We start from the raw sequence: 23,993 nt of genomic DNA on the forward strand, positions 1-23,993 counted from the left end.
ATTGCCTGAATAGACTACTGTAATTAAATTGCTAAACAGTGAACGATGACGAAAGAGCCCTTTACGTTTTGCAGGTTCTTGACTCGACGCAAAGTCACAAAACGGCTCGTCGAGTTGAAGAGGTTCTGCGAAGGATTGGAGTGGGACTGCAAGCAAACTCCAGCATAACTCCACAGATACTGCTCATGTTTATCCACGGAATTACTCGTGAAAATATTCCGCTTTTGAAATCAAAACCAGAGTAAGTATTGGAGATCCTATTACCGGCCCAGATCAAATTAATCCCACATCATTGCGTTAAAATGTGTTACACCTTTATATAGGTTTCACTTGTCTTTTTGGGACCATGGTAAAACAAAACTTTCTCACATTATGCTAAAACTATCTTGCTTATCTATTTCTTTCAATGTAGAGAAAAGAAAGAAGCTTCAACGCAAGCAGACGCAAGACAGCGCCCTGGTAGCTCATTGCTGTTACCGCCTGCCCCAACACGTGGAGGAAACGCCCCCCAGACCAGCACCAAGACGAATCACCACATTCTGGTCGAGTTTGGTCTTCAGGTACGTGAGCAAACTTTTTGATCCTCGGCTGCGAGGTCTCTGGTACTCGAGACATTAGCACTAATAACCTAGACTTCATTGTATCTATAGATCGTTTTCGCGTGACGTTATCAAGTTCTAATATCCAAAACAAAAGAGCCACATAAGTTTTATCCTCATCAGGCATAAGAGGTGCTACATTTATATCTGTTACAAATTTTCAGATGAATAGCGTCTTTCGTGTGGAAACCAGCGCAATTTTGAATAAAGTTAAGATCACGTTTGTCAAAAAAGATGCAGTCAAACCTCTCCATAACGGGCACTTTGGGGAAATGGTCGTTAAATAGAGGTGGCCGTCATGTTGAGATAGAGGGTACAACATTTTTATATTTAATAATTGCTGACTGTATCATAGAAATACCTGACACAATCAAAATAAATCAAGAAAACAGAAACCAAACAGAAACAGAGACCAGCGACGGGCCTGCGATCAAGTTTCTTGATCTTTTACAATATAACACGATAACACAGGGTTTGGTAAACATTATTCGTCGGTCGTTGATTAACTGGCCGTTATAGAGAAACTATTTTGGCGGTTGGAACGCGCTTAAGGTCATTCCCCAGTATTGCATTGCGCATCCCTACTGCGCATAATTTCACGCGTGTTAGCGTGCGCGCATTAAACAATGGCGGCCTTTTCTTTACGGCTGAACTTCGCCATAGAGGTAAATCGTCATTTTCTCCCAAACGAGTATGTTGACCTATCATTTTCTTCTTTTGTTTTGAATTGAGTAATCAATTTGTCTGTGTAAAATAAATATGGATCAATTCTCAGTGTAGAACAAAAAACAATGGTCGGAAACGTGAATTTAGCGAGCAATCATGACTACAATCATGGTGCTGTTATAAGGATTTATTGGGTATAAACAAGGTGCTGTTGCTCCTAAACGAACATGGGGACCTCTCATTTTTATTTCAAAATTTAAGTTCCTATAATATAAACAATCAATAGACAAAGTTTCACTAAAATCTGAGTGTAGAGAGGTTAAAACAAGAGTGAATGTATGGACCGTCCGCCGAGACGAAAAAAAGTGGCAGTTGAAGAGAGGTGGCCGCTGGTGGAGGTTCGACTCTATACTTACCTCGTCATTTTTAGCCATTTGAAAAGTTAAAGTAGGTAAAGTATTTTTTTGTTAATGTTTGTTTGTCCAGTACAGGTAATCACTGGTGTAGATAACCAAAGTAAGTTTCAGTTGCTTACAGTATTTTCTGGCCGCTTTATCGGTGGACCACAGAGGCACACTAATATGGCGGCTCCATACTGGAATCCGTAAATTTGTGCGAAGCATTTCGACGAGTGACGCGAGCTCCGGATAACGCACAAACCTAAAACTTGGCAAAAGAATTACTACTTTGCCCGAGATACTGTGAAGTTCTAAGTTGTCAAGACCAGCTTCGGCGTAAACGTCAGAGTAGCAAGTGAAGATAGATTAATGGTTGTTAACGAGTGTCGCTGATGGTATTTGTTTTCATTTTAACGTTTTAGTTACTATATATGATGCTCAAACACGGAAAAATCTCCTCGTCAGACCAGGAACATCAGCAAATGGTGGATCCTTTCGTAGGATTACTCACCGACTGCCTCAAGTCCAAATATAACAAGGTATGAAGCGAAACAAAGGCTGAAAATCTCTTGTTCAGGTTTTGCTTTTGACAGAAAGCTAAGGCGATCCTTGTTTTGTTAAAATGTTTGCCCAAGAAAGGTGATCTTTGGTTCCTAATACGGCCCCTATTGTTTATTTACCAAACCCGCCCGGTTCACAAGATTCTCTGTATACGCTCGGTTTCAAGGGTCATTTCGAGGTAAGGGGCTTTCTCTGTTTATGAATGGAGGGGGGAGGGGGGAGAGAGAGAGAGGGGGGGGGGGGCGCTGGGGTGAAACTGGTCCTATTATTATTCCCCGGATAACTCCCACACGCCAAGCTAGATGAGATTGCTGCGCGACTTCGTCCTCTTCTCGTGATCAGTTTTGCTTATTGTGTATTCAGGTTGTAACCATCTCTCTCCGTTGTGTAAGCTGGCTGGTTAAGTTCCCTCTGCCCTCGTTAAACCGCTGTGTTCCTACAATCGGAAAACTGCTCTTCAACTTGCTCAAGAATTATGCAAAAGCTGGTGCAAAAGTTGGAGAGAATTTTGAAATGGTTCTCTCCGCCTTTAAGGTAAATAAAATTATAGACTTGTTCCTATTTATATCTTCTTTGATGTTTTTACACCCGCTTTCAGTGTTACGTGCATAGGCGACATCTTTCGACCATCTCTCGACATTCCATCTTTCGACATGCTTTGTAAACGGATGAAATGCCGTTTACCTTTGAAACTAGCAATTTTTCCGGTTATTAGCAGAACAAATGACAAGTATATGATAGTTAGTGACCTCAGATGAATGAAGAAGATTCTGGACTCCCGATTTACGGGATAATTCAAACGATTTTAGTGTAGTTGATCGGCTCTCAATAGTGACTTTCGGTGGAATTGGGCCGCTACCGCTCAGGTAGAATTCCAAAGATGTAAACGTTCAAAGCAGTCGATTTATCCCTCACAGAATGTTTTCTTGGAACTCCTAGCCTTAGTTTGATGTCAAATAAATCCATCTGTCATGACTAAAAGTCGAGTTCGACCTTAAAGAAGCCACTTGTGCTGACATTTTGACATAGGCCAGGTTACATAGCATGTCGAAAGATGGCTTGTCGAGAGATCGATAGTTGCTATGCACGTAACACTGAAAGCGTGTGTAACTAAATACTCTCAGAAAAAAAAGGAAATATGACTATTAAGAGGTATGAAGGTGTTTCAAGGGCATAGCTTGAACGAACGGAAACAAAACATTATTTACAATAACGTGGCTCTTATCCAGGTTTGAAAATGAGCTAAAAACAGTTCAAGTACTTCAAAAGAGTGTAAATCAATTCATTGATATAAATTTTTTCCGGCGTTGTTATCAGCGTAGTATTTAATTTCATTATCATCTCCAGGCCATGACGGTGATCATACGGGACTTCAAACAATACTCGGTTGCCGAAAAGCATCTACAGGTGCTGTTAGGAGTTGTTGAGGAAGACATCCATGACCACACAAAACAAGGAACAGCATTTCCTCTTCTTAAGGTTGGTTCTTAACAGTCTTACAGATTACAACTGAAACTACCCGCGTATGGCGTGGGCTAGTCAAGGCGGGCATTGCAATAAATAAGACATTATTATTATTATAAGGCTTCTATTTGTAGCCGATTTAACCCGCGCTCTAATTGGCTAACTGTAGGGCATTATTCTCTCGTAATGCCCACGGGCCAATTACGGGCCTGCAAGAACAGAGCAAAAAGCCATAGGATAAACAATTTATTAACCTCGAACGTTCGTTTTGACGGGAGAATTTCAAACCTCGACCTTGCAGTATTGACCTCGTATTAACCTCGAACGTTCGGTTTTGACGGGAAACTTTCAAACCTCGGCCTCGCAGTATTGACCTCGTTGTCGCTTGGTCAATACGACATGGTCTCGGTTTGAGATTTTCCCGTAACGACCTCACTCTTGGTTAATGAGTAGTTACAATAAAAAATAAATTAAATTAACAAACACATAAGCAAGCACAGTGAGTCGAACTAGTGATATTTCAGATAAGTAGGGCTTATGATGAAAAGTGTAGTGAAAAGGAAAAGTTATAATAAATACAGTCATGAAATACAATAATAATAGGTGTTTAATTTCAAGACTAGGGAATGGACGTTAACATAATCATCTTCAGTCCCAAGCACTGTGAGAAGCGATTCATGAGTTTGTCCTTTAGACAGCCTTTTCGTAAGTTTACGCCAATCAGAGTGCAAAAATTTCCGTAATCTTGTCCCAAAACTAGAAAAATACTTTAAATTTACGTTCAATATCACTGCGTTAACATATAAATTCTTTGCTACAGCGAATCGGTTATTATCTAGATGAACGTTAAATGAACCAGTAAAGAGTTCACAGATATTCTTGAAACGGCCTTTTCCTTTTAATTGAAACAACAATGAATGCGAATCCCACTGAAATGTGAGTTGACTTGACTTTTTCTTTTTGTGCCAGGCCATCCTTTCAAGGAAGCTCACAGTGCCTGAAATCCATGACGTCATGTGGAAGGTGGGGCAGCTGTCAATCACTGGAAGCTCACCTTCGGTTCAGCTTCAGTGCAGACAGGTACAAAAAAATAAAATACTCCTTCCTATCTAGCATATATTTACTCGCTACGTTTTCTGTTTCAAGAGTAATTTTGTGGTTTTTACTGATCTTAAAGGAGCTCAGTTATAGCATTATGAGTTATTTTGGTCGCGTACAAAATTGCCTTTAAATTGAAGGAAACCTGAAAATAGAAGTTTGCTAAGCTAAACTCCAAAGAGGAAATAATAAACCATAAAGGAACCATTGGGATTAAGGATGGAGAAGATTAACACGGACTGCAAACGACGAACTTGGAAAATCTAGACTAACTTTTTCAAGTCCATTTTCAGTGTATGTTGCAGTTCCTTCTGGACTATCCACTGGGCACTAAGCTGCAAAGATACTTGGAGTTTTATGTTTCTCAACTGAGGTAAGTCCTCCTCCAATATACGTACCGTTGTCGTTCTATGAAACATTTGCCTGATCAACATAACTCCATCGAAATTGATCTTGTTTGTTCGTTTACTCACTCAAGCTACGAACACGAGACAGGTCGAGAATCAGCACTAGAGATGTTGGAATCCATGTTTTCTTCATTTCCTGAGGTAAGATTTCTTTTAAGTCCATCTGGTAACCATAAAGGGCGTTACGTCGTGTTCATTTTCCCGTAAGTTTGGAGTGAGTCAGGGTGTTCTGAGTTTTCGCGAAGTGCGTAACTGAAACAAACTGAAAATAAAAATCCCTGGCAGAATATTTCTAATGTTTCACAGCATTCCACAATGTATGACACCGATTTTCGCCATTATTAGGAGTATTAAAATAGGAAAACTTCTCCGTTTGGCACGGAATTGAATACATAGAAGTGTACTTTCACCTTCTCTTCCTTTCCCTTGCATCAATCTGTACCCCATCCCCCGTTTTCCTCTTCCTGCCTGCATACCAAAATGATCTTCAGATAAAACCAGACGCTGGAATCAACAGTGACCTGCCGAATGAGCGTAATAATAGTCTACACTACTTTCTTTTCCTCATACAGAGCCGTCAATTTATACTGTAGCTGAGTTGTTATGCTACACTGTATGTTTTGTTTCTTTCCGTTTCAGTCGATGCTGATTGAGTATGCTGGTTTCTTCTTTGTACCACTGACCTCTCGCTTGGTAAATGATGACTCGGCCGCTTGCCGTAAGCTGACAGCTCTGGCAATCAAGTCACTTCTTGCCAAAGTAAGCCAATGGATTTGGGAGTCCCGAGCCATGGTCATAGTGCTAAACAATGCCATACGTTATTTGTAAACCCAGATAGTAAAGTAAAAAGTTGCACACGCTAGGCTTCAGTCTCCCCCCCTCCCCTTCCCCTTCCCCTCCCTCGCTATTTTGTGATATTTTCTGTTCTTAACGCCTATCTGCTAGAAATGGATTACTGTTTTGAAGAGAAAGGTGTTATTGGTTATCATTTAGAATATGAACTTTGAGTCCTTAACCTTAGCTGCCTTTGGCAAGTTTTACTATAGTTCTCTTTAAAGCTGCCTTCACCGTTGAGGATTTTATCTCAAAAACAATATACTTCATGTTGTCATTTCCTGTTCTTCATCTTCAGATTGATGCCGACCAGCGACAGAAGCTATTTTCGATCGTACTGTTATGGTTTAAAGACGAAAAGGTAGTAAGTGTCATCAAAGTATAGATTGAATAAAGTGTCACGAACATGCATTACCCCTGACGAAAGTTCTTTGAATTCTTAAAGCACAAAAACCTTCTGACTTTCCCATAAACGCCCGCCATGAATACAGCAGGTCAATTTTTACGTTACATGTAATAATTTATTAGCACTTCCTGTTTTTTCAGAACTGGAAGTCTGTCACTTTTACTTAGTGTATTATATAAAACTAATCCCTATATACTTGGAGGTGTCATTCAGAAAGTCCTTTACCGTTTTTCAAAGTAGAAAACTGGAACACGTAGGTGAACAACTTTTAAGAAAATAAAATTCACAGGACATTATTTGGAGAGAAACTGATACTGCTTATTAAGCAACCTGAATGTTATTTTACCATACGACAGAAACTTACGTCATATCCTCGTCTGCTTCTAATCCAAAAAGGTTTCGACGCGGCGTTGTATCATAACTTTTCCGAGAGCGATTCGTCACACTGCGTTTTCGTGAGGTTTTTTTCCAAATTTATCAGAAGCTATCTTAATTTATTGCAGTTTTACTCGGTCAGGAATAACATGAATAACACGACTGTGAACTAACTCGATAAGCAGCAAAGTGATTCTCGAATTGTCTCCTTGACCGCTTGTTTCACTTCATGAATCTTCCAGAAGTAAAGAAACGGGTTTAATGTCGAGTTAAAATAAACTAGCGTCACTGTTATATCTCAAGCGAGATAATCTGATGAAGATAGTCTGCCATTACTGAACAAAGCTAGTACTATGCCGTGTGGTAAATAGCAGACAACTAAAGCACACTGCATCCACATTGCACTTGTCACTACTTTTTGTATCGCGCTATGTTCAGTGGAATTGTTTGGCTCTGTTGGTCTTGTTGAACATGGCTTTGTACCTGAATCTGGTGATGACGAAGGGTGAAGAAAATCTTTGTTTATGAGACGAATGTCTAGACCACCATTATTAGAGACCAAAGCCTAAAGCTGCTTTCCAAGTTTGTAGTGTCGGTCGTTCGGTTGGTCCTCACGGAGAAAGGGTTTGGTGGTGGCTTTGTAACCTTCTCAGTTTTCTGGGGGTGATTTTTGTTTCATTTTCATATTTCTTCGGTTGGAGTAAGAATTGAAAAGACTTCTTTTTTAACAAAAATCTAACCCTATCCCCCTCATCCCAGCTCCCCCGCCAGGACATTATAGACGGAAGGACGGGTCTGCTCCCAGGCTACACGCATAATTCATTTCGTCCCAGTCTTAAGCAATCTTTACCTGCTTTTTCATTTGAAGTTTTCCAACCTTACTGAACTATAATTTCGCCGATTTTCTTTGATTTGAAGGTGATTGTCAACTTAACGAAAAAATCATAAAACAGGTCACTTAACGCGGAGAGAACATGCAGCTGCATCAAAATCTTAGTTAAACTTATATTTTATGTTCATATCTGACTGATTTTCTTCGTTTGAATTCTTTTTTTGTAGATCAGTCTTCAGCGTCTTGCTGCTCAAGTCAGTGGTTTGTTCGTTGAAGTTGAAGAAAAGAACTTTGAAAAACGACTTGGAACTGTGTTACCACTTGTTGCCAGCCTCGTATCTCCAGACCAGTTTAAAATGGTAATCAACTAGTGATGAGTCATGCTTTTCACTTCTCCAAACACTGATACATCAAGTCAGAATCTTATCGTATTTACCTTAGTTGAACGAAAACAAGATTGACTGTTTTCACGCTAGAGACCCATGGATTATGTGTGTGCTGTTTCAGGTGTCTAGTGCAAACCTTCAACTCGTCGATCAAGATGTACAGAAGCAGATAGTTCGTCTTGACGAATTATCCGTCTTCTGGGCGACTTTTTACTGCCACGCATACATACACGTAGATATATTAAATTTCCTCAGCCAAGCTTGTCATTAGTTCTTCGTTCAAGAAGCACTTAAGCTGATAGTTTGTCTTGTCGTATAACCCGTCCTGTTTCCGTCTTTAAATGAAACACATACCCAGACACACTAAAACAAACGTGTCCAAGTTGTCCAGACGGTTCACGTGCCTCTAGTATAAAAACGGCCATTAGTGATATCTGCCACACAGGGTCGTGTTGAAGGGGACGCAAAAGGCTGAGTAATCAATATCTTACATCTCCTTACATTAGCATCAGCAAGCTATTCAGATGTAACCCGGGGTATGTCTTGATTATTCTCCCACTTCTAAGAACTGACATGAAATTCAAAAGAAATATGTGGCAGTGTTATGAAGAGTCACCTGTCGTGAACTGATAGTATTTTGCAAACGGTGGATGTCCTAAAACCGGCGTCCCGTAATTTTCCCCGAGCAATAAAAGCATGTTCCCATTCCAAACAGCAATGAGTATGTTTGCCTAAAATATGGTACGTTGTTTTTCTAACTTGGTGAAAATATACTTGTCTAGGAGGAAACTGTAAAGGAAGAAGAGCAGGTTAGCAGCTCCGAGGGCCTCCACCGGATCAAAGATCATCTTCTTTTCAACACGCTCTCGTTTCTGGTGAAAGTTTTTAAACATTGCCAGGTTATCAAGAACCCGAGCAGACAACAGGATATGGCGCAAATCTGGGGTAAGTGGAATGCAAACAGAATGCAAAGGATCGTAAAGTCAATGTCGAGGAAAAGGTTGTTGTTATTCATCGTGGTAGATGCAATAAAAAAGTGTATTATCGTTTCTCTCACGATGTAGTCACTTGAGATGTGGATCGCGACGTTTCGACTGCTTACTGCTAGTCTTCTTCAGGCGATAAGGTCGAATGATTGCACGGTATCATTTATATCACAAAGGTCGGCTGTGATTGGTGCATTTCGATCCTCCTATTGTTCCATTGTTCCGGCGAGTAGCTGTTCCCTCAGTGGTCCGCTGTTGTACCGTTCTCCTGTTGTTGTGTTTCTTGATCGTGGGTGTCCATGCTTCAGGAATTCAATTCTATTCAATGTGAATAGCTTCCTTGACCCTACGTGTGTACCAGTGAGTACCGTGCAATCAGTCGACCTTATCGCCTGAAGAAGACTAACAGTAAGCAGTCGAAACGTCGCGATCTACATCTCAAGTGACTACATCGTGAGACAAACGATAATACACTTTATGATCGTAAAGTCGTCGTCGAGCTACCCGAAGGGCTTCCGACTCCCATTGTCCAATCAGAAATAGCAGGAGTATTCCAAAATTGTGACATCAGCCTTTCTTCAGGATGCGTCATCGCAATACTTTTGCCAAAAATCGCGGGCTCACTAGATTCGCGGGAAAGGAACTCAAGTTGTTGATAGAATTTACGCACTACATTTCCAACCGTCCTGAAGATAGTTTTCTTCAATATAACGTGATTCCGACTGCCTATACCTAGAGCCTACTTGTTGAAATATTTCCTACAATGTCCGTGTTAATGCTTTTTTGCTACTCATATTCCATGACAGAATCTGTGGAAGCTCACTTACTTCATCCGCACGCCTGGGTACGACTCGTGTCCAGTCGATTACTTGGTCTTCTTTTTGCCGCGTGGAAACCCGAAGAACTGGTAGCTGGTTACGAGAAGGGAACTACGTCACTTGATTATCTGCAGAAGGATTTACCAACAAAGGTTTAACTCTTGTTGTTTTACTAGTAGTTATTCTTTTAAGACATAACTATGGCCACTTCGTTAGAACTACTAACTGCGAAAGGTTAAGCCAATTTACTCTCAGGACCTCTCTTTAAAACAATTTATCGTTCGATTACCTCTGTTTCACGTTTAATGAGCAGTAACTTAACCGTTTATAATGTCGAGAAAAAGTTACTTCATTCTCAGTTACTCGCTTCTTTCTGCTGCGTAGGTAGCCAAACTTTGTGACGACTTTTGCACTCAGCTGCGTTCGCCTCTTTTGGAAAACGAATTGGGAGAACAGGTAAGACAAAAATCTTATAACTCCTCTAATACTACACCATGATAACGTATCTTGTTTGCGATCGCAAATTCAGTTCTAATGATTGCTGATCGTTTCACGCAGATTGTCAAGAACTTGGTATTTCTGGCCAAAACTCTGCAGATCCTAGACGGCAAAACGGAATCAAGGATGGAAAACAGACAACACGCGACTGTTGCTCCTGAAGGAAATCTTAGCACAAAAGATGGAACTTGTCTGACGCTGACAGCTCTCCTAAACAACATGAACAAGATAGCAACACTAGAAGCCTCTCAAACTCCCAAACATACAAAAAAGGTCAGTCCAAAATGGTACAACCACCTGGCCATTTTCAGGTTGCCAATTTAACTGCAAAGCAAAAACAGTCGTGATTTACTACGCGCGAGATTCATAGCGCTTTTCAAACTACAAATTTAACGTCTTTCACTCAGTGTTCTGGCTCATGTGTAAATAGAAGAGAACAGTGGCGGAACGGTATTACTAGTTGTCATTGTTATTAGTTGTCATTAGTCAAGCTCAGTTACTTGAATCAAACCCCGATAAATCTCTATGTTAATGGTGACAACCTTTACTGTTACTGAGTTAACTTTACGACAGTCTATACAAAATCGTTCTTTCGTTGATTTGCTCACAGAGATCCTCTGTATTACGATGGGTGGCTGCTGTGTCCATTAATCTAGGGAAAGATGGCATCGAACCGCACCTTGCAGACATTTTGAGCCCGGTTTACAGGGAGCTGGAACTAGCCACCACCTACATAGGTATATATACACTGTACAGTGAAATAAACCAACGAACTAACCGCCGACAATTAAACCCATGCCATATTCAATAACCTTCAGAGCTATTATGCATGTGTGTAATGAGGTGTTCACAGTATTTCTCATTCCTCGAATTCAATGTCAGTGTTTAGCTTACCCCAAAATTGCTATCCTCTTTCTTTTCGTACAAGCTAATTATCTTGATATCTCTTTAAAGGGTTCTTGGTTCCCGCTTACCCGTTTCTTTTCTGTAGATTCTGATCTGGAGAAACTTGCCCAGGAAGTGTTGGAGCTGATCAAAAGTCTTGTCGGGCGGGAAACCTTCTCGCGGGCGTACGCCAGCCTCCAGCAAACGACAACAGAAGCACGCGAAACGAGAAAAAGAAAGAAGGCGTTGGAGGTGAGTCTTCATCTTTCGGTTTGTCACTGATGTGTGAATAGTTAACAATTATTGGACGAGGCGGAGCAAAATATAGTTATTTGTCAGCGTCTCGCAGATCGGGGGAAGCGATCTGCCATTTTGCATGACAAGAGCGTGGTTACAATTACGCATGAGCAGAATATTATTTGCAGGTCACATGGTGAGCTCTCAGCCAATGAAAAGGAAGAAAAAAATGCATCGAATGATAATCTCTCTTGCAAAGGATGGATCGGTTGTATGATTCTGTTCTTTTAAGTCTAGAGGTCATTGCCGATTGAAGTAGATGCACTTCACGGTATTTGTGTTTAAGGCGTATTTAGAGAAGAGATTTTCTTCTGTCTAGTGCTTCCTTGTGAAACATTTATTTTCTTGTCGGAAAAGAGCGCGTTTCCCCCACCCCCCTTCTAGGCTCCCTTTTTGGTGGAAACGACTGGATGGATGACAGTTAATAAATTAATTAAGAGGGATTGCGGACGATAAACTTGGAAACGTCAACTCGGACTAATAAATATAATTTTAACTTCTTTGATATAGAGCGGCTGACAACTGAGTGTCGTAAAACCAAAACCAAACCAACTAATTACCAATTAGACTATTCAGCCAATCTCAAACCGTAGTAAAACCAAAAGCGAAGTTTTCGACACTCAACTGAAAACCGCTCTAATGTTGTCTGGTTCAGTAAAATTATTTGTTTGAGTCGTTTTCAGTGTTTTCTTAAACTCCATCTTCCTTTTAGGCGGTGGCGGATCCAGCGAAGAGTGCTCGTAAGAAACTTAAAAAGAACTTAGCAAAGAAGGAAACAAGAAAAAGGAAGATTGATTCTATTAAGCCGGAAAGGAAGTTGAAAGCATTCCGAAGACAAGAACATTGACATTGGCTGGGCGCTGGATATTTTCATCAAGTAACGACATGAATTATGATGACACACAAGAAATAAACCCTCCAATTTCCTCGCTCTAATGAAGGAGGTTAATCTAAGACGGATTGTGAACAAACTTGGAAACAGTTGCAGACAGTTCGCCCCATGCACGGATCTGTAGCCCGGGTCCGTTGAGAGCGCACTATTAATCCGAAATATACCTATAACTACAGAATCGCGCCAAATCGCTTTTAACAAATTTTGAGATACCATCGAAACAAGTTTCTAGTTCTTGGAAGTATGCAAACTAGAGTTCTGTGAAGCAGCCACAATATTTTTTCTGGCAGCTTGTTCTTTACACAGGTCATGAAATGTGAACTGAAGTGGACAACGTTCTCTTTGACGCTTTCGTAGTTTTAGTAAAACTAAATTTTTGTCGCCCTATGAATTCACACTTTTCTACGAGCTTTAGTGCGACTTGAGTACTTTGGCAGAACCAAAAGGTGCTTTCCTTTTAATTTTGCCGTATTTAAATGCTGTTCAGTACATCTCCAACACAAAGGCAGTGATGAGGTTTCTAATATAACGAACTCATTTGAGGACAAATAGCTGGTAAAGAGTTGGTCGAGTGACCTATTATATAACAGTAGGGAGGCAAACCGAGACACTTGCCTCAGACATTAGTTTTTCGTTTTTGTTGTTTTTAGCATAGTTAATAGAGGGGAATAGTAATGAAACCGGACAAAGTTCTTTGTTGTATGTTTTTGTTCGCTTTTTTGGCCTTAATTGTTGTTTACTACCGACTGGGGAACTAACCAATAGACACGTTTAGGTTACGTAATTCATGCATAGTGTATGAGCAAAAAATAAAAGACTGTGCACGGTCGTGGACCTTCCAACATAGATCTTGGCATCTTTGCTTGCTCGTTTGATGTTTACCGGGTTTCAACCTCGGTCGTATGTTTCTTTTTTCTGGCTGCAGCCCTGAATAGGGTCTCTTTGGTTTTGCTTTTATGATTTCAGAAAGTGTTAATAAATTGAAGCAGCACCAGTTCTGCATTCTAAACACTTGTATCAAATTTGCGTATAGAATTGCGCTACGATTGCGCATAACTGCTACAGTTTTGTATCAAATGTGCAGTTTTCTTTTCCCCTGCATCTTTTCCTAATTCTTGTAGAACACTGACCAGTTGATTGAATATAATGTCTCCATACTTGTCTGTACTTGGGGAGTCGCCAACAATACACAAAAGGATTCACCACCGACTGCAAATGAGATAACGTTGTTTCCAAGCCAGTAGATACAAGTAACATCATTGGATAAGAATAGCAAGGGACGCAGAAATATACCAACGTTATCAGCACAAAATACGGAGTTACGATGAATAGGGAAACGACAATCGCAAGCGCTAAAAGTTTCGCAAATCGCGCTTCTTTGTCGGCGTAAATTTGCTGGGAAACTCTAACACTGTCTTCCAAGATTCTCTTCTGCCAAAGTTTATTGTTTTTGCGAAGTCTATAGAGAATCACTAGGTAAAGACAGAAGTTGACGTTCAACAACACGAACGTCTGAAGGATGAAAACAAAGTTTGTAACAAAAAAGCTGTCTTCAAACATGAAGGCTGCGACTCCAAAGCAAATAAAATAGGCCCAAAGCAGAGTTACTGCCAGATTTATTCTTCGACGAGTCACAACGGCTTTGTACTTCAAAGGCCTTAACACTGCACAAAGCCTGTCCATTGACAAGAGCAGCACATGTGCAAAGGATGCGCCGAGAAAGGTGGTTGAAAGTGAGTAAATTGCGTGGAAAGAAAACGGCATTTTTTCATCTTCGGCTATTGTCAAAAGCCAGTAAGCGTCGACTGGGGACAATACCAAACCAACGAGCAAATCCGCGATTGCCATAGATTGGAGAATGAAATTTGGAGATGCGTTGCGCAAGTTCCTCAGCGGATCTTTCCAGACTGTATAAACCACCAACGCATTGCTTAAGATGATCGCAGGGCTTATCACACTTAAAATGATGCCCTGTATCCACGAGAAAGTTAGGAAGTGCTTTCCCTGATATTTTAGAAGCGCATTTGAAGCGACTTCACCACTCATGTGCCAGAAATCAGAATAGTTGAATATCGATGCCATTTCTTCTTCTCGTCTCTGTGTGATCACCTTTTAACTGGTCGTGAAATTATTTTATCCTTTTGTTCATGATTTGGATTCAGTTTGCAGGGAGGTAAAATGAAACATCTTTCAAGTAATGTAACTCCTATTTATAGAAAAAGCAATCAGAATTTCAATTTCAATATACATGCATTTTCTTTTGTTTGCATTCGGCCAATTTCCATCCTTCGTCGCCCAATTTCGGTTTACCAAAATTAAACGATTCTTAGTGAAAGAGAATAATTAAATTTTAGGAGGTGTTCTATGTTCTTGCAATTGGCAATGTTTCTTATACTCTCTCAACTCGGCGACGTATTTCTCTCAATACCGCAGGTGGTTTGATAACAAAAGATTGTTTGTAGTTAGCTTCATTGTCGCCAAAAAGTGCGGAAATCACTTACATAACAGCCCGCTGCGTTATTGAACGATTCGGAAGTATCTTTTTAGTTTCACGTCAAGCCGGACAAGATTACAGCTTCAGTGAACCAATCAGCGCCCCCGCGGAAATGGCTGCTAATTCACTGTATATCATGAATGTGGTTTAATTACATTAGTATGCCACTCACTTACCTTAGACGTGTATCTTCCAAAATTGGAAAGCAAATAACTATGTAGTTTCCATGATGCATTAAGAAAGAAAGAAATGGAAACTTGTTGGTTCTATATATGACAACTTGGGTTAGGATAACGAGTGTAGATTTTAAAGAAATGATAATCGAAGCTGTATCAGTTTTGCGATTTTAATAAATCGAGTTAAAAAAATGTACAGAAGTTTGAAATTAATTCTGTAGCTTGTAAGGTATGTCGTTTAAGGGCTGACAGAGATCTTGGATGAGACTCTTTATGATCTGCACAACTATTCTTTCTTTCCACAACCTAGAGGTATAAATGACTACCGTCGGCTCCCGCTTTTCAGCTACATTGCTGCCCGTTGCGTGACTTGGAACTGGAGCGAGCGTTAAAACTGTTTCTGTGGGGTTTGAGGAATGAGGAACTCTGATGATCGTAGACCGGTTAGGGTGGCAGGGAGATTCCAGGGATCTAGAAAATGGACTACAATGATCGGCGCCTTCCAATGATTTTAGAGATGTTAGGTACCCGGGAGGGCTACTCTACAACGTTTTATAAGGGTAGGCTCCGCCGTGAGGTGTAAACTAGGCTGTCCCAATTGTGCTCGGCAAGTTTTGAGCAACTTTTGACGTTTGGCGCAACTTTTTGGGGGAGATTAGCAACCTCGAACAACTTTTGCCTTTCTGCGCAAGTTTTGAGTAAAATGTAGGTTCAACGATTTCATAGAAAACTTTAATTTACGCGACTTTCTAAATGTTCATCAAACTTTTAAAGTTTGATCACCTAACCTCTCACTTGACAACGTTCGGCAAGACGTCAAGTGAACCATGTGTTTTTAAATTTCGAGCAACTCTTTAAAGCTAAGTTTGAAGCTATTTTTCTTGACCGATGTAAGCAATTATTGTGAAGAGCGAAAAGTAAAGCTTTTGATTAACGTTTATACTAAAATATGAAGACATTTAGATAGTAAATTTTTGAATTTTTGGAACTTTTTTTAATCAACTTTTGGGCATTCCAGTGAGCAACTTTCCAGCGTTCTACGAGCACAATCGGGATAGGCCTGGTGCAACCTCTTACCTTTTTGTACACCACTTTGGCAGAAAAGGTACTCCATTCGTATACCTTAAATTGAAAAAAAGGTATCCCTTTCACATACTTCCATAACTGACCCGTATTATGAATAAATCGCCCAAAAAGAAGTCTTCTTGTCATCTTCATGTCCGTTCTACCGTTAGGGAGAGTACCCTCTCCCCCTCACTACCGCCCGGGATGCACCCAGAATGCACCGTGATCCTTGAACTGGTAGGTACCAGTCTCTTAGCATACGCAAGAAAAGAACATGGCGGACGGCGGAACACGATGAGGAAATTCCGTAAACTTAACCAGTTGCAGAGATATATCGAATGTGTGAAGGTGAAAGTGCGCCCTCACTTGAAAAAAGAAACAAAGTATCAATCCACACAACAAAGAGAAGAGCTGGCCACGAGAGTGGAGGAGTTAAGAGCTGTTTCAAACTCGAAGAATGTTCGAAGAATATGCCAGAATGATATTTCTGTTGACGAATTCCGGCGTTGCTTTGAGAAAACGAACACTCCAGTAATACTTTATAGTGAACCTCATTGGAAGCGAACTAACTCAATTTCACAATCTAGTCCTGCTTTAGTGTGACTGACTAGATTCTTAATGCTGTTTAAAGATGAATACTTAGAATGCGGTGAAGATGACGACGGTTATTCCATTGAAATCAAACTGAAAAATTTCTTGATATACACGAGACGATTTAATGACCGATTTCCGTTATATATATTTGATGGTTCGGTACCTCATTGGAGAGATGCACAGAGGAAACGAATCATGGTGAAAAACTTGTTTGATCCACCAAAGTTTTTCAAACAGGATTACATGGCTTACCTTGGAAAAGAAGATCGTCCGCCATGGAAGTGGCTACTGATAGGACCAAAGAATTCTGGAACTGCTCTTCATGTCGACCCTCTTGGGACAAGTGCATGGAACAGGCTTTTATTTGGAGAGAAAATTTGGCTGCTTTTTCCACCAGAAACCCCCGCTGAACTATTACAATCAACTCAGCCAGGCAGTTATTGTGAAGAGGCGTGTGATTGGATGATTTCTATATACCCGAGGACCCAGTGTAATTCCTGGCCACAGAAATGTAAACCACTGCTTGCATTCCAGTTCCCTGGAGATGTCATGTTCGTTCCCTCTGGATGGTGGCATCTTGTACTTAATGTGAAAACCAGTGTCGCAGTGACACAGAATTTTGTTAGTCAGGAAAATTTCCCACTGGTATGGGAAAAGACTTGTAAAGAAAAGCCAGATCTAGCAGAGATGTGGTCAAAGGCTCTTTTGAAGCATGGCCAAACTCATCTTACAGCATTCCAATCTGGCTTTCATTTCAATTAATCATTTCCTATGAAAAAACAAACCAAATGGAGTTGGTAGTGTTAACAAGTAGATAACTTGTAATCTTTTATAGTTTATCAGAAGTAAAGCTTGTGTCAGAGACTGGAATTTTGAAAAGCTGACTCTGTCTGGGCAATTCTTAGTTGTTCTCCATCTCTTTTGCAGCTGTTGGTGAAAGAAAATAAATATGTATTACAGGGCTGTAACCTGTAACACCTGTTATGGCTGAGTGTACTTGATGGGCTCTTGATGTTATGGGTGAACTTGCCCATAGTTGATACAGTTCCCTCTAAATGTAACAAGTTTGTTACGGCTGTGAAGATTAAGGGTATAAGTGACTCAAAACTTAATGACAGCCTTGTATTATTTTCACTACTTTTTTCATAGAGCTAAAGTTCAGTAATGGGCTTTTATACTAGTGAACATTTTGCATAGTTTAGTAGAAATAATGGCGTTGAAGTTGTGGTTGCACCAACTGTCAATATCAACAATGTTCAACCAAGAGTGCAACTAAAATGCAAGTGTTAACTATCTTTGACCAAATTACTATGATTATCAGTTGAGTAAGGTGGGACAACAGTTTGGTCACCAAGTTGTTGTCACAAGCAACCGGCTCCGTATCCATTGGCAACTTGTCGGCCTTTGACATCATCAGCAGCAAAGTGCGCGAAATTGTAGGCGATGCGACAGGTGACGCATGGCTGTTGATATTGTTACCAACAGAAACAAGGTAAGTTGCCTGTGACAACACCATAATTTTAGGGTTAAAACTTCATAACCAAACTTCCCTCATGCTTTACTCTACTGATAATCGTAGTAAGTAACACGAGAATTGCAGGAACAACAAGATAGCACCACTTCGATTGGCCATATTCATAATTTATTCTTGGTTGCAACTGAGGCTCTTGTGGGTGCTCTTTTCAAATGCAAATGATACAAACATCTTGATAGTCTCCAGCAATTGAGCCTCCATTGCAAGCTAGTGACCATCCCAATAGCAAGAACATGAAATTATGTGGCCTATTCTGCTAACTTATTAGTTCTTATGGCTTACAGTTGAATTTAAGTAATTACTGTTTATCAAAATTAGACTGAAATTAAACTGTGAGTTTTTACCAACAAGTGGCACAGTCTTTGTTAAAAAACAACTGCAAGAGATGCATACATTTAACTTTCTAGGGAGGTGATAAGGAAAAAAAAATGCTGTGGCTAAATGACCAGCAACTAGTCAAGGTCATCAACACAGCACTCTGAATTTGTTTAAAATTCTAGTAAATCATAAGAAAATAGCCAGTCCAAACTATGGTATGTTGAATTTATTTTTGCAAAGTAATGCAAATGACATTCACGTCTATTCACAAGTAGTTCGTAAAAGGAGACAATGACTCAGCTGTAAATGACACTATTATGATATAATGATAAAATGAATTACCTGATAGGCTCAAACTCATCTCCAGGCCACTTTTCCCTTCTATGGAGTTTCTCCTTGGTACGGGATACTACTTTTACTCGATTGTATGTTCAGTGTACTCTGTAATGATTTTAGAGCCCTTTTAATTTTAATATGTTTGCTTTTGGGATTGTTCTTAGCTCAGCAGGTCATTGATTGATGTGTTTTGAAAACTTTGCTATGACTCATGGTTTTGTATTCTACGCCAGCATGGAAAATGAAGGGTTTGATTTGATATTTATAGTTCTCCTCTGAATTGCTCACAATTCGTAACTGACATATCATAGTTTGGATTGGCTAAGTTCTTTTAATTGAAATACTAGAATTAACATTTTTTTAAAAATCGGTGGTCATTTAGTGTTTTGACGACCTTAATTAATTGACCAGCGACTGGTCGTAAAAAACCACAGCAAAAAAGGAACAGACCCCCGAAATGATTTCAAAGAACTTCAGAAAACAACTAATTTAACTAAAAAGCTAAAGCATGTGGTGTCTAGTCTCTTCTTGTTATCTTACAAAAGTTATGGAAGTTGGAAGTCTTTCTGGTTGGCTGCAAAAGTTATTTGAACAAGCTGTCAGGGAAGCTTATGTGCATTTTTGTTGGCTTCTGTATATAAAAGTGAATTCAAGAAATCTGTAAAGAAATCTTTTTCCTTTTTCTTAGAAACAAGCTGAGGTTACCATCATTTTCGTACAAGGTTTAAATTACCCCTGTGTTTTCTCACCTCCTTGCTCCAGTAGTAACTTTTCCCGCGCTTTTTGAGTCTGAGGCATTTATCCATATTTGGTGATGTAGACAATCAAATGCCAAATTTGGAACGAGTCAACAAATGGCGCGCTCTCCTTTATTTAGTTTTGTTTAATTTTGGTCTTTGTCCGTTTGCCTTCAGAGACGGTATACTGTGGTAATATTTATTATTCAAAATGTCAAACTTCTCGAAAAGTTTAGTAAATAACTTGCGAAATTTATACCATAGAATTTTTCCAACCAAGGAAATGGATGTGAATATTGTTATCAAGAGAAACCCCAGTGCGCGAGTCCAGGATAACTGATCTAGATAAGAGAGAGAACTCACTCGAATTTTACCTGAGGAACTGTTAAACTAGAGCCGTGATATTTCCAGTAGCATCAATCAAATGTTCTTCACTCCATGATGGATTCAACGGTAAGATTTCGCTTGTGTAGCTACTGAAAGTTGGCTTGAAGCATTTAACCGTGGACGGGTGCTTCTCGTTTTAATTTCAGGCCCTTGACTGAGCAAGTAACCCCGGTTTACATGTTTTATCCGATCTTGCAAACTAATCTTTTTTTGCGGTGTCTTATTTCCAGGGGTCAGGAAAGGAAGACCCGTCTAAGATTTCCGAGGATCCCGATGCAATTCTCGACAATTTTTTTTACGACTGTGACAGGGATAATACGGGTCGAGTTTCGGTGTCGAAACTTATCGAGTATCTCCGTAACGCAATTTCCAGCGGCACTGAGGAGGTAAACTTATTTAATGCTCTACCTTGTACTGTCTTTCACGTTGACTTCTAATTATTGGATGATAAGTTGATGGTAAGTTATTACTTTTTACCTTGAAGTCAAAAATTTAAAATGAAAAACCTTGCTTCGTCGTTCGTGTGTGCTTATCACACCTACACAAAAATGTCTTCCACGATGCGATTCAAGTTTCTTCAAGTGAACGTGGATTGCTTATTCGTGCTAATAGTGCATGCAGCTACCGTATGATACATTCGTAGACTACTTGTCAGGTTTTGCTGGACATAAGCAGGTCAGTTCTATTTGTTTATGAGCACTTTTGGCGTAAAAGTTTTAGCTCCGGCGGTGAGATCTTGTTTTAACCGTCCATTTGTTTACCTTCGGTAAATTTTATTTAGCATTTTCGTAGCTTGATAAACATGCGATAAAGAGATTAGCTGACTGCTTAACCCGAAAATATTGCCTTATAAAAACCTCATTATAATATTCTGTACTTGGTATGAAATATCTAGTTTTGAGATCGCCGCCACCAAATTAATATCTCGACATTCCATATCATCAATATATACATGTATGCGCGAACATATATTTATTTACATTTCAAAACGGGAGGTTGTCAGCAAAACGCACGCTGAACCACTGTTTATGCAAGAAACAACGAAATTACTAATTACATGTATAATTCTCGTTAGCACAACATTACACTTTCGTTTTTAATTCGCTTACAGAACTTTAATTTCCTGTGAAAACTTCAAATACTTCGACATTTAGAGGTTTGCAGATACATAACATGCAGCTGTACCAGTATCGTATAATAATAAAGTCATTTCAAGAAAACTTTTGTTTGAGGATTGTGTTACTTTTGTTATGACAACGCAAAATACATTACTAATTGTACTGTGGCGGTGAATCACAGACAAAAGCATCAATTTTGAAGTGTTTGTGGTCTAAAATGCGGCATAATCAAGCAATTTGCCTTCATACTTTAATTACACCAATTCAAAAGTATAGCAAATATAAAGAAATTCCATCAAGACGAATGCTCAGTACAAATTTACTTGGCTCAGCTCCAGGTTCAGCTCTAGAACATTGTATAGGACCTCATGCCAGGAAGCACAAAAACAATCTAATTTTGCACACCTCTCTGCAGACTTCTGGTGTGACCAACCTCTTATATCCATTCTTGTTGCCAAGGATACTTAAAATCTCCTCCATGCATGTTGTTTTTCTTCATATTATTTAGCTTATGAATTGATAATTTATATGTTTTCCTGAAAAACAAAAAGTTGTTTTATCATCTGTTTTATTTAAGACCTTGTTTATACAAAGCACTATTGTTGAATTTAATACTACAAGGGACTTTGTTGAAAAGTTATCAATTTTATCTTAATTATACAACTTGAGCCTTTGTTGATACTGCATAGTGAATTAAATGTAGATTTATTTTAGATGAATTTCTTTTTTGTTGTATTAGTCGAGATGCATCTTCAACATTAACATTATGGTTGAAGATGCTTGTCTTTCTGTCTTATCAACTGCTATAACACAAATGGAATTCAACTAATTACAGTACCGCTAAAAGTAAGTTACCACCCTCTTACGAGACAAGAATCTTGTCTTGCGAGACAATACTCTCATCTTGCGAGAGCTTTAAAAATCTGTAAGTACGGCTGCTTGATATTTTTTAATGGCCTATTGTTAAGCAAACATGCAGCAACAACACTGGTTTTAGTGTTACTACGGTTTGAGATTGGCTGAATAGTCTAATTGGTAAGTAATTCATCTGATTTTGGTTTTACAACCCTCAATTGAATACTGTTCTACTAAGACAATCAGAAAACACTTAATTAAATTCAATTACTAAATAAATTATCATTCTATTTTCCTCTTTCCACTTCTCAAAGTTGTTTATTCCAATAAATAATTTCTGTGATCAAATCCTGGGGTGGAAACTTGATTTTGATAGTACTCACCTTCAGAGCAAGTGTCTTTAAGAAAAGCACCAAATAATTTAGATCTAAGTACAGGTATTGATTGTACTCATCCAAATTAATTGACCCTTGTCTGGGTGAGTGCTTGCTTATTTCCATCTCTTCAACATTGAGATCTCAGGGGGTTGATAAACTTCCGCAAAGTCCATCTTAGTGCTTATTATGTTTGGCCATTAGACTGTGTCAAGTAGTGTGTGCAGGTCAACAAGATTTGACAAAAAAAAAATCATCATAGCATTAAAATGTATACCGAATTCAGTACATGAAGGTTTTTGAATAGTCGTCCCAGTAAAACATATCTTTATCTATTGTGTTCCCTGTAGTTTGCAGGTAGTCTGGATGATTTATCCCTTATATTGGATCCAGATGGGAGGGACATGGAGATTGGTTTGACATCCTTCCAGGAAGGCATAAAAGAGTGGATATCCGAGATAAGGAGACAAAGGTTTGAGATAAATTTATCTCTTTGTTAACATGCCAAATAATGTGGCAGAAAGGTATTGTTCTATCAACCATGTTTTGTCAATGAAAAAAATAGAAAATCTTTGAATCACATGTTATGTCCAAGGTAATGGAATTCATTTTCTTCTTTCCTTTATTAGTTTTGTAAATGGTGAAGATGAGTGCCATTCACCTGTAGCTGTAAACTGTATGGTATGTTAAATTATATATATTAACCAACAGCCTCCATTTGGCATGAAAATATGCTCAGATATTTGTCCTTGGACATAATCTGTTCCTTAACAGTTAAATTCCTTCACAGTTAAATTCCTTGAGCTTTGCTCTTGGAAAATTGTTTGCTTCTTGGAAGAGATAATGTCCAAGAACAAATATCTGAGCATCATTTTTAAGTCAAAAGAGGCCATTGTGTGTATTATCCTTTGAATAGTTTTTGCAATATGCAGGATGTTTTTGCTAGGGCATATTCAGTGATGTGATGTGATTTCATGGCTAAGAAACTCAGTAAAGCACATTTTGAGGATAGGATGCCTCTGACATTAAATGAATGTTTCTTTGAAGACATCTGATAAAACCAACTAAGTGGTTCGTCTTTCACAGAACTTTGTTGTACATGTATTCATTTTGTTGGAAGGTCCTTGAAATGCTCAGTGTTGCTTACTTCAAAACATTCTCTGTCTACTTCAAATTTGGGGTAATTTGGGGGGAATAACTAATATTTGCATTAAAAAAATAGTTATTCAGCAGAGAGTTCTAGGCTGTTGCTAGGAGCCCAAGCCACTTTTTTAGGAGCCCAGGATAAAATTTGCCATGGTCAATTTGGGGGTTTGGGGAGGTTGGAGAAGACGGGGGTTGGGGAGTGAATTGTGGAAATTTAGGGGAGGGGGATGTTATATTATGTCATGCCACGTGCTCCCATTGGGAGCTTGAAGTAGAACCTCTGGTATCTGCCATATTGGCCGCTCATGTTGTCGTGTAGTACCCGTCGCATTGTTAAATAAAGAACAAAAAAGGCAATATTGTGACATGGATGTCAGAAGTGGGATAGATGTACTCCAACAGAGGAGTTTTCAGTACTAGTGCTCCAAAAGTGCGAGCTGCTACTTGATGGACCATT

At 39.3% G+C, this 23,993-nt stretch overlaps 3 protein-coding genes and 1 pseudogene across 4 annotated transcripts in view; 3 read left to right on the forward strand and 1 right to left on the reverse strand.

Moving 5' to 3' along the window:
* LOC110040986 (small subunit processome component 20 homolog) overlaps nt 1–13,248 on the forward strand; it is a 34,011-nt gene extending 20,763 nt beyond the window's left edge. The window contains exons 23-40 of the mRNA XM_089299085.1: nt 75–241; nt 413–560; nt 2,086–2,202; nt 2,588–2,758; nt 3,572–3,703; nt 4,658–4,768; nt 5,080–5,159; nt 5,265–5,334; nt 5,833–5,952; nt 6,326–6,388; nt 7,868–7,999; nt 8,809–8,971; nt 9,819–9,982; nt 10,215–10,286; nt 10,389–10,601; nt 10,939–11,065; nt 11,320–11,465; nt 12,223–13,248. Coding sequence (XP_089155211.1) covers nt 75–241; nt 413–560; nt 2,086–2,202; nt 2,588–2,758; nt 3,572–3,703; nt 4,658–4,768; nt 5,080–5,159; nt 5,265–5,334; nt 5,833–5,952; nt 6,326–6,388; nt 7,868–7,999; nt 8,809–8,971; nt 9,819–9,982; nt 10,215–10,286; nt 10,389–10,601; nt 10,939–11,065; nt 11,320–11,465; nt 12,223–12,357 — 2,331 coding nt within the window. The 3' untranslated portion in view covers nt 12,358–13,248. The remainder of the gene's footprint in view (nt 1–74; nt 242–412; nt 561–2,085; nt 2,203–2,587; nt 2,759–3,571; nt 3,704–4,657; nt 4,769–5,079; nt 5,160–5,264; nt 5,335–5,832; nt 5,953–6,325; nt 6,389–7,867; nt 8,000–8,808; nt 8,972–9,818; nt 9,983–10,214; nt 10,287–10,388; nt 10,602–10,938; nt 11,066–11,319; nt 11,466–12,222) is intronic.
* On the reverse strand, nt 13,026–15,111 carry LOC149118649 (adenosine receptor A2a-like). The gene has a single exon (XM_089299033.1). It carries the CDS (start codon nt 14,482–14,484, stop codon nt 13,462–13,464), a length of 1,023 nt encoding a protein of 340 aa, XP_089155159.1. The 5' UTR covers nt 14,485–15,111; the 3' UTR covers nt 13,026–13,461.
* A 1,261-nt stretch (nt 15,112–16,372) lies between these two features.
* LOC110040943 (bifunctional arginine demethylase and lysyl-hydroxylase JMJD6-A pseudogene) lies at nt 16,373–18,615 on the forward strand (annotated as a pseudogene).
* Nucleotides 18,616–19,798: 1,183 nt separating this feature from the next.
* LOC110040987 (inositol 1,4,5-triphosphate receptor associated 2-like) overlaps nt 19,799–23,993 on the forward strand; it is a 28,890-nt gene continuing 24,695 nt past the window's right edge. The window contains exons 1-4 of one of the 2 annotated variants that reach the window (XM_089298971.1): nt 19,799–20,109; nt 20,274–20,429; nt 22,741–22,862; nt 23,020–23,071. In XM_089298971.1, the coding sequence (XP_089155097.1) occupies nt 20,095–20,109; nt 20,274–20,429; nt 22,741–22,862; nt 23,020–23,071 (345 nt within the window). In that variant the 5' untranslated portion in view covers nt 19,799–20,094. Of the gene's footprint in view, nt 20,110–20,273; nt 20,502–22,740; nt 22,863–23,019; nt 23,072–23,993 lie in introns of those variants that run through there. The other variant, XM_089298975.1, reaches the window with a different exon arrangement.

This window comes from Orbicella faveolata, unplaced genomic scaffold, assembly GCF_042242905.1.
Source record: "Orbicella faveolata isolate gen_17 unplaced genomic scaffold, um_ofav_v1 contig_1, whole genome shotgun sequence".
Lineage (NCBI taxonomy): Eukaryota > Metazoa > Cnidaria > Anthozoa > Scleractinia > Merulinidae > Orbicella > Orbicella faveolata.